The 9,864-nt window shown below is 40.2% G+C and overlaps 1 protein-coding gene across 1 annotated transcript in view; it reads left to right on the top strand.

Moving 5' to 3' along the window:
- The first annotated feature begins 216 nt into the window (after positions 1 to 216).
- cox10 (cytochrome c oxidase assembly factor heme A:farnesyltransferase COX10) overlaps positions 217 to 9,864 on the top strand; it is a 33,780-nt gene continuing 24,132 nt past the window's right edge. Inside the window, exons 1-4 of the mRNA XM_085466744.1 lie at positions 217 to 340; positions 1,579 to 1,721; positions 1,907 to 2,303; positions 3,214 to 3,338. Of these exons, the coding sequence (XP_085322870.1) occupies positions 310 to 340; positions 1,579 to 1,721; positions 1,907 to 2,303; positions 3,214 to 3,338 (696 nt within the window). The 5' untranslated portion in view covers positions 217 to 309. The remainder of the gene's footprint in view (positions 341 to 1,578; positions 1,722 to 1,906; positions 2,304 to 3,213; positions 3,339 to 9,864) is intronic.

The following is a 9,864-nucleotide window of genomic DNA, read 5'->3' as shown; positions in this document are numbered from 1 at the left end:
ATATACACACGTGTATATATATATATATATATATATATATATATATATATATATATATTAGCCTGAGTTTAAAAATATGTTACAAGTAATATATGTTAAATATTATTTGTTATAATAACTGCACCAGTTTTAGGTGAGATTGTTGGTGTCTTAATACTAACCTCTTACGTGCCTGCGGTTCGTCCAATCTCACTTCCCTGTTTAACATCTCGTCCCCCGGAAGTACTTGTTTTTATCTAAGGAGGTCAAAATGGCGACTCGCTGCATGTGAAGGGGTCCTAACGGGAACCGGTTTTATGATTCGAGATCATGTATAAAACACCATGTAGCAGGCTGTCAGGTAACATGCAATAAAATTTGTATCTGGTTCAAAGGGACGTTATTTTCAGCGCAATTTTAATCTGCGGCGGCTTAAATCAGCTCTTGATGCTAAGGCATAAGCTAGCTCACTAGCTTAGCATTTAGCTAACTAGATGCAACTGAGCTGTAGGCAATAGGCTAGCATTGACCTTGTTTATAGAGGGTATGCGCCCCAAGCAGAAGTCGGTCGCATCTACAAAGGGGAAAAAAGGCTATATAGCGACTGTGGCTATTATTGCACCTGCGGTGTCAAAATACCGAACGTTTACCCTTAAGAAGAGTCAATATTGGACATAACTTCGATGCTTCGCCAGTCGGTCTAAGGACACTGTCAACAGCAATTTAGGATAACGTTTTATCCACAGTAGGATTTGCTGTGTTCGAGCTATCGTATTTAATGAAAATAACAGTGAAAGTGTTACCACTAATGTGAAAGTAAGTTTGGTGGGTCGGATTAAGTTTTAGGAAGGCTAGTAGCATAACGAAATATATATCTCTGAGTTGTGGCATTGCATCAGTGGTATGAAAACCACGTCAAAGGCTGCTGATTGTGTTTTATTTTATCTGTCTGTCCATCCATTCATTTTATTTGGTCATTTCCCCCCCCCTGTCCATAGAGTAAATGTGCTTTTTCCTCATGGTTTCTAGTATTTCTCACAGTATTTGTGGCAGTAGGGTGTGAGCACAAAAAGATGAACAACCATGCTTTTTAAAACAAATAGTAAAAAAATAAGTAGCAATTAAGCAGTTTCCCTGCTAATCTCCAAATCCTTTTTGAACTGCATGTAGCAACAAGGTTGTTTTCTGCTCTGCAGCCTTGGTTAAACATATAAACCAAGTCTCTACCTGCTGCAAATGCAATTTAGTGGTCTTAGAGCTTGCAGCAAACCTTCTGATCTTTACAGCCACCAGACAAGCGAATATGACCACACGTAGCTGAATGACAAAGATCACCACCGCACTGAGCAGGTTACCTTGCCAGAGAAAGACACATGAGGTGGGATGAGCTAGCTGGTTAAATTTTCAAATAAGAGCAATGGGATTGTGCAGTAGTAAATTGACTGTGGTGTTCTCTTGGATGCTGAAATGAGCAGCAAAATGTATCTGGGCAACAAATGTAGGAAAAATTTTGATTAAAGCATGTTTTAGTTTTTAATGACCAAGAAAATCTAACCAAACTGTGACTTTTAATAATTTTATGTCTTGCGTTTCTTGTAGGTTTTGTTGGTGTAAGTGTGAAACAGAAACTAGCTCGAAATGTTCCTCGATGCAACCAGATTGCTCGCAGCCTTATTCAGTTGCACAGAAGAGATCCTTCAAACTGGCTGACGTATCAACATTTTAACTTCCTCAAACGTCAGGTATCATCTTGTCGTCTTCGAACGTATTGTATCTCGTAAAATCAGTTTATTAAACATTTTTGCTCATCGTTAATGCTGATTTATCCCAGTATTCTGAGGCTAGCAGAGTTTCTTCTTTTGCCTCTTTTTTGCCATTAGAAAATATTTACCCAATAAGTCTCCTTGCTTTTGTTTTTTCCCCCCAGTATGTTTCAAAGAACACGAGTGAGCTTCACCAGCGAGCCATCCCCAAACAAGCACCCGTCCTGACTATTGTGGATGAGAGAGATGACAGCGTTGAAAGACAAGTGGAGCGAGTACCAACCATCAATCCTGCAGCTACAGATGCTGGTCCACAGGCAGAGGATGCAACCCATAAGCCTCAAGATAAACTCTCCGTCTTGAAGCACACTGCAGAAAATGCAGCAGCGCAGAATGTTTCCGTTTCCCATATGACTGGAACTCCAGATGAGCCTCCACATGTCCAGGTTGAGACTGAAGAAGGAAAACAGGCACGTCTAGATAGACAGTGGAAGCAGCTGAAGGTTGATAGGGCTGACTTACCGGATATCTATGCAAGACTTTCAAAAATTAAACTAACAGGTAGAGTATTCAACACTTACTTATATAGTTTATTATTACAATATTAGTTGACTCAATATTCAGGCTGTTCTAAATACTTTAAAAAGCTTTTCCTACTGTTGGATTCATATTAGGGAGGAGGGATGTTTATGTTGTCATCTCAGGCACACAACTCTGGTTTTGAGCACAGCAAACTCACCTATCTGGTTTTGAGACCTTCTGTTTGATAGGGGCAGCCAATCGGGAGAAAGCTGAACTAAAATGGCTTGACTGGCTCCACCAAGGCCCAGTATAAGAAGATAAAGGGATTATTTACTGTGAATTGTGCAAAGCTAGACGTGATGATGAACTAAAGGAAATAACATACAAACACTTACCCGACATGCAAACAGAATCACTGACATTGTGTAAAAATTGAGTAAGTAGAGAACACCAGTCAAATAAATAGAAAAATGTACAAGATTACTGTGGATGGGTTAAATGTGCACATAGACATGACTATGTTGTTGTGCTTAGTAATATAATAAACAGGGATTCGTGCCAGTCATTCAGTGAGTGAGTCAGTGGGACTGATCGTCTTCATGAGATTCACTATAATTCATTTCCCTCTGTATCGGAATGGGTTATAACAAGAAATCCGTCACTTTACATATTTAAGTGGAGCTTTGGAGCAATTGGAATTCAGTAGTTTTAATACAAGAACTTAAAGTCATTCTATTAGTTTTTAGATAAAGTGCATGGAAAGGGGCCTAAGCTGAAATCTAATGTGTTGCAGTTTGTCTTGTCCTACTATGTGCTTTTCCTTTGTTTACACTGAATCAACCTTCTAGGGATGTTAAATGTTTTACATATTATTTTGGAGAGATAATACTCTGAGAAACTATAATGGATTATGTTGTTTCTTTTCTTTTTATCACCTTCGTTATTTCAGCTCTGGTGGTTACAACTGCAGCTGCCGGCTTTGCAATGGCTCCGGTGCCCTTTGATCCAGTCATGTTTTTCGTGTCATCTTTGGGAACAGGCCTTGCCTCTTGTGCTGCCAATTCAATTAACCAGGTTTGTTTTCTTCTTTCAAACATATATATATATATATATACACACCTTTGTACATATTAGCATGTGGTTTTTACACAAACTAAGAAATTCTAGTCATCATATATGCATTAAAATCATTTGAGCTTAAACAAACATTGTATCAGCTTTCATAGTTTGGCAGTGAATTTTAACCAACAACTCGTCAATAAATTGTCATTGAGTATGCAGTTTAACAAGCAGCAGTTACTCCTGTGTTAATCTCAGCTAAATTTCCTGCAAATACAGAAGTCCCAGAAAGCAAGAAATATTAAACACATGGGCTGTTTTAACTGCTTCAAGAATCGCAGTAAACATTGCAGATGTTTGTGGTCTTGAATCACTTTGATTTTTAGTACCAATTTCCTTTTGGAACAAAAGTGACCCGTCACAGAACTGGCCTGATATTTGTTGGCCTTGAAGTTGTGTTATATAGTTTTTTTGTAGACATGTTATGACAACATGAACGTGCCTGTTGACCGAGACCCACATCCACAGTTTTCTTTTTAAGTTGTTTTAAGAGATGTTCCAAAAAACGCTAAACGGACCAGCACATCCCCTTATTTACCCAGCCTACATTCCTCTTTAGCTACGCATCTCAAAAATGCATTGAGCTAACTGTAATGCTATTATTAGTTCCATGCTGAAAGCTTTTTTGAAGGTTTAAACAAAGGGGAGCTAGTGTACTTAGACACTTAGAATGCCTAAAGTAGGGCCTTCTCTTGCTCTCTAATGTTGATGTTGTACATCGGAATTCTCTCTGACTTAATAATATTCACATAATGGGTGACCTCTTCTTCAGCCCTGGATTGAACTGTGGTTAGTGGTGTTCTTGGCCTATAATTTGACAAAGACCTTGATTACCCTGCAGGTTCATGGCCTTGAAACAGACTCCCCTACCCCCACCCTGGCTTCCTAGCAGTGTGATTCAGTCATGTGTTCACTGTTTTGCAACAGTGAAATGCCAGGAAGTCAATGAGTTTGTAATAACACTGATCATCTTGAACGTAAACTTGCATTGTGCCATTTAGGTGCAGATGTCTATGAATATGAATGTGCACATGTTTACACGGTTTTGTTGCTGGGACTAGGGCCTGAATAGAGTCAATCAGTCCATTGCTAGGGTTAAAATCATATTGTCTGTGAAACAGAACTGACTCCTCGGTACACCTCACACTAAGCAGGTGTGTAAATATCCTTGAGGTATTTGAAAAATGTCTCCCTCTTTCCACGCCAAATAGTTGAGCCCAGGCCTGCACTCCTAGACATTCATAGCATTGAGTGATGCAAGAGGCGGCAGCCACTGTTCGTGCCACGCGAGTCCCTGTATTTGTTTGCCCTCCTTGACATCCGTCCTGTCAATCTTCATTTATTCCACTAACTCGGCCTGAGGTTAGGCTACAACTTGGCTTCATATTTCACTGAAACTGCGGTATTTCCCTTTAGTGCCTCGATCTACTTGCAAATTGAGTAAATGTGTGTTAAGACCTGAAAATACATAGAATTAAGGTTTCTATTGTAAAAAAAAAAAAAAATAAAAAAAAATGGAAAAGCAAAGAATAAAAATCACAATTTTGAGGAGCAGCCTAGTATTGTCATTTTTGAACCCTAGACCTGAGAAAATGCAGTTGGATCCACATCACGCCCCCAAAATCAGTCATTTACTTTTAATGAATGAGTCACTTTTTTCTCATTCTACGTTGACACCACAGGTGTATCTCTGGTTGGCTTAATGTTCAGGTAGGATCTCAAGGCACTTAGTCTTTTGCATGCAGAACTCCCTGAATTCTTTGTGGCACAGAATCAACAAGGTGCTGGAAACTTTTCCCAGAGATTTGGACGCCTGTTGACATGATAGCATCACACAGCTGCTGCAGATTTGTCAGCTGGGATGATTTGAGCTTTGTGACATGACATATCATACTGCTGGAAACTGCCATCAGAAGATAAAGGGAAGGACATGGTCACCAGCAATAGTCTGGCAGGCGATGGCATTTACACAATCCTCATTTGTGTGCCAAGAAAATATAAATATGCACTATACACTGCCAGTATGAACCACTGAATATTGTAGCAGAAAGGCTCATCAGATCAGGTGAAGTTTTTCCTTACTTCTGCTGAGCTTGTGGCAATTGTAGCTTCAGTTTTCTTTTTCTTATTGACTTACTGATTATTGACGTAGCACCCTTTGCGATATTCTCCTCCTGTAGCCTCTCCTCTTCTCCTTGCTGCTCTTATGCATATATTGCTTGTGACAGGGGTTATTTGAGTTACTGTTACTGTATCTGTGCACCAACAACTATACCACTTTCAAAGTCCCTCATCTCCTTCGTTCTGATGCTTAGCTTGAACTAAAGGCATTGGGTTGCTACCGTGGAATTGGCTGATTACATATTTACGTTAACAAGCAGATGAACAGGCCACTAATGAAGCTACCAGTTAGCATACATTAAACATTCAGGCCTATTCATTATTCACACCATGAAAATGCTTTTCAAGTTCAGAGTTCATTCTGTTTTCAATCTCCTTTTGAGCTCCTTTGACTTTAAAGAACCTCTGACTTACTATTCATGTATATTCAAAGGTGGCTCAGGGACTTTGTCTGGTTAACTTCACACAAGAACCTGATGATCAAAAACAGTGGCATCACTGTAGTTGATCCCTCTGTCTTTGTGTGCCACTGCTTGAGTGAGATCGTTGATTTCCCTGCATAATGTTACAGTCCTTACTCCCATTACTACAGGTTTGCAGAGATGTAGAGGGTGTAGAGATGCATTCAAGGATGACAGGGAAAATTGTCAAGCACTATGTTCAGTGAGTGGAGCAAGAATACCCCTTGTAAGCTTGATGGCTGCACAGGTTCAGGTGGCTGCAGTCTTTTCTTCCTAGGATTCCCTACTGAGTGGCTTCTGACTGATAGATGAGAGGTATGTGGGGTGTATATCTCTGCATGGAAGGATAAAACGGTCTCAGAAGTGTCATGCATTCCAGGTAATTGCTTTTATTGTGGCTTTCAGCTGTTTCAGCATGACCTTGAATGTGCATTCCTTGTATTTACTTCCGCAACACATAGCAGGCAATCCCTTTTTGTCCTTTATTTTGAATGGAAAACACTGCTTCTGACTGCCTTATGATAAACTGATCTCCCAATAGAAAGCTGAATTCCTACCCATCAATCTAATTGGCCAGATAGTCAATTTCTATTAGTCTATTTTTCCTGCAGCATACCCTTACAAAAACACAAACTAATTGTTGATTTAAAATGATAACTCCTTAATTGTGAATTTGAAAGAGGCTGATATAAATGTCGTAACACATCTCCCAGTTCATTTTGCCTTATTAATGTGGGAAAAAGTGTCACATGGAAGAACGTATAGTATTTTAGGAATGCTTCACATGGTTTTTGAAGATAAATACACAATGTCGTGTAAGGAGATCCCGGTGGCAATATTACTCCTCTCTGTTTTCACAAATGGCCTTGAGTATTTAAGCCTGAAATCCATCAGTGTTTACTTTGAGCCCAAGACATCCCTTTTTGTGGCTAGATGCTGGGTATGTGAGCCGGATCCCCCACACAAGTTGGATTCATTCTCCTTCTTTATCCCTTGTTCTCTGTGGGCACATTTTGCATGTCATCATAGTCTTAACTGGAAGGAGTTTGCGATGAGCTTATTTTTTCAGACAAATTAACCACCTGTCTTTAAGGGAAGTTGACTTTGAAGTAGGTTGAAAGTCATGCAAGCGGAAACCTTAAAAGGTGATTTAAAAGAAGAAACACTGTCAGAAAAGCAAACCTGTTTAGTGTGGTTTGTGTTCGTTTTCCTCGGCTCGGCTGGTATAAAAAGTATGTGGCCTTCTACAGACAATCCAACAGTTGTTGTTTGTTTTGCTTTGTTTGGAGGAGAATGTAATTATATGCACAGAAGCAGCTGGGATGTTGTTTGTTATATAATTGCCAGCTGCACTGTCACTGCCGTCATACGTTACACCTCTTTCTAAGATGTAACCTCACCTGGCTGCAGTTGAGCTCAACACCTTGGTTATGCATTTGTTATTGATAATCCAGAAAATCAAGGAATGGAGAAGACAAACATCCCATCTTCTGATCTCCTGACTTTAAAAAAATTCTTTTCATCTTAAAAATACTGGGACTTCACTAATAGTGTGGTTAGCTGTGATCAAAGAACTTTTTTAATATACAAAAAGTAAATCAAACAAAAGCTTGACAGACAAATCAAAGCAGATAGAAACTCTTGTGAAGATCACTTCCGATGGATTCTGCCGCTCCGCCCTAATCCCTTAATGTTCAGCATCTGAAGAGGCACAGCAGTATGACCACAGAGTTGTTGAACCACCTTGAGGGAAGGAGGAAAGTGCCCCGAGGGAGAAAGAAATGCTTTGGCAGAGAGAGCTTGAGTTGAGCTATCAAAAGCAAGGCTGGGTTTTGTCCCACTTGGAAGTGCCCGTAGGGCAAACTGCAATGTTGTGGTTTCTTTTTAAGATGTTACTCTATTTAGGAAACTGACGGAAGGGTGTAAGCGCTGGAAGTCACGTAACAATGGCGTTTTGTCGTCTAGAGTTTCCTGCCACAGTCAAAAGGCTTAATGCTGTCATGTCTGTCATACAGTGTGGTCCGAGAGCAAAGGGATGTAATTATTTGACCTTCCAGTTAAAGTAGCTTAGATTTCCAATGAAGTCTGAAAATGAGGAATGCTTCACACAGACTATACTCTGTAAGGAATGACTACCTCAGAGGTTTGCAGCTTCCTCTTGAGCAGAGTGTCTGTGGTGTTTACACTGTAGCTCAGATTAGTTAAAATATGCTTATTGCCGGGGTCACGTAACTCCTGGACCCCACACCGAGAGCAGCAACTGCAGGTGTTCCAGCTGTCATCGGCTTCTAGTCTGGCCACTACTTCAGCTAATTGGATAATTGGGTCAGATGAGAGTTTGAGGCTAGAGCCTAAAATACCGAGGGGTGGTCTGAAGTCCCCGGCAGTGTAAATAATATAACCCGATATGGCCTTTTACTGTCAAATAATTACTGCTCAGCTATTTTGGCAGCATCGTCACTTTGTGTGTTTGTTTTGATGAAAATTCAAGCTGGCTTTCTCTGCGGCTGACTGGTGTCATTTCTGTCTTTGTTAAGAAGGCACAGAGTTTTCGTTTCTGCGCGTCTGCTCTGTGGTGAGCTGTCTGAGGCTGGCACGCACAAGCGAGCCCCCACAAGCCCCCTGCCCATGCACTCCACACACTTGAAGCTACATCCTTCTCTCATGTCCTGTGTAGGCATGCATTATTTACCCTCGCAGCATGCTTCCTTCTCGATGCATCTTGGCCAGCCCTTTTAGAGTAGATTGGTGCATGACTGAACACACGCACAGGCTGTGCAGAGAATCATGTGTTACCAGTGTATATAATACAGCTGTGTATGAATATGTGGTTAAATACGGTCTAAATCACTTTGAGTTGGTCAGAAAGGCTAAAAGAAAACTATATAAATTCCAGTCTATTTCCATTTCCGTGTAGCGGTGTGTTTGGTTTGCTTTTTCCTAAAAATTTTAAAATACAATACTGGTTAAAGGTTTTGAGCCACTTGAGTCATTTCTTTATATTTTCATTCCAAGGAGCCAGACTTTCTTGGCATTTGTCGTTGTTGTCTTTCTGAAGTTCTTCCAGAAATTTTCTTTGCTGCTCATTTTAGTCCATCCTTGTACCTGACCAATTTTAGAGGATAACACAGTCTGACCAGCATAAAATAGTATTTTTTTTGCACAAACAAGGTGATTCCCAGGGCACTAGATGAACTGCCTTTGAAAGAAGAAATCCTGACAGGGGACCTGAGAGATGAATCTGTCCCGTCAGTTTGATCCGTTACACCAGAACTGGCTTGAAAATCAGTGGCAACTGATGAAACTTATGAAATGATTATTCCAAATTTGAGATTTTTGTTTCAAATTGTCATCTACATCTACAAAAGAGGTCTGTAGAGGCACAGTAGCCATCTGTAACACATAGTAGAGGCTCTGTCATGGTTTGCAGCTTCAATGCAGTGGTGTTGGAAATTTTGTCAAAATTGATGGAATTCTGAGTGCAGAAAAGTACAATCATTTTGATCCGCTGTGCAGTACCATCTGGAAAGTGTCTGCCTGACAACAGCTTCAGCATGGCAGTCTCACTGCCAGTGCAGTAAAAATTGAACCGGATATAAAAACACCATCAGTCGTGGATTGGCCTCCACCTATGCCAGACCTCTCATTATGGAATTAAAGGCAGCCATCATCCAAAGAAGAGCTTTGAATGTCCTTCAAGAAGTCTAAAGAACTGTTCCTGAAGGCTGCTTAAAGAAATTATGAGAGTTTAAACTGTTATATGTATTTCCACGCAAGTTTTCAGACGTTTTAAGAAATGGCTGCACCTATTTCCTGTTTTACTATCAAAATATAAAGAAATGGGTAATATGACAGTGGTGAGAGCTTATTCTGATCCTTTTCACGTTTCTAAATGTACC

Source organism: Copadichromis virginalis, linkage group LG8 (assembly GCF_057382275.1).
Source record: "Copadichromis virginalis isolate Kocher_CV1m ecotype Utaka linkage group LG8, C_Virginalis_male_GT1.1, whole genome shotgun sequence".
NCBI classification, from domain to species: Eukaryota; Metazoa; Chordata; class Actinopteri; order Cichliformes; family Cichlidae; genus Copadichromis; species Copadichromis virginalis.
Note: the sequence above shows the minus strand (reverse complement) of the source record. Positions and strands in the feature narration are given on the sequence as shown.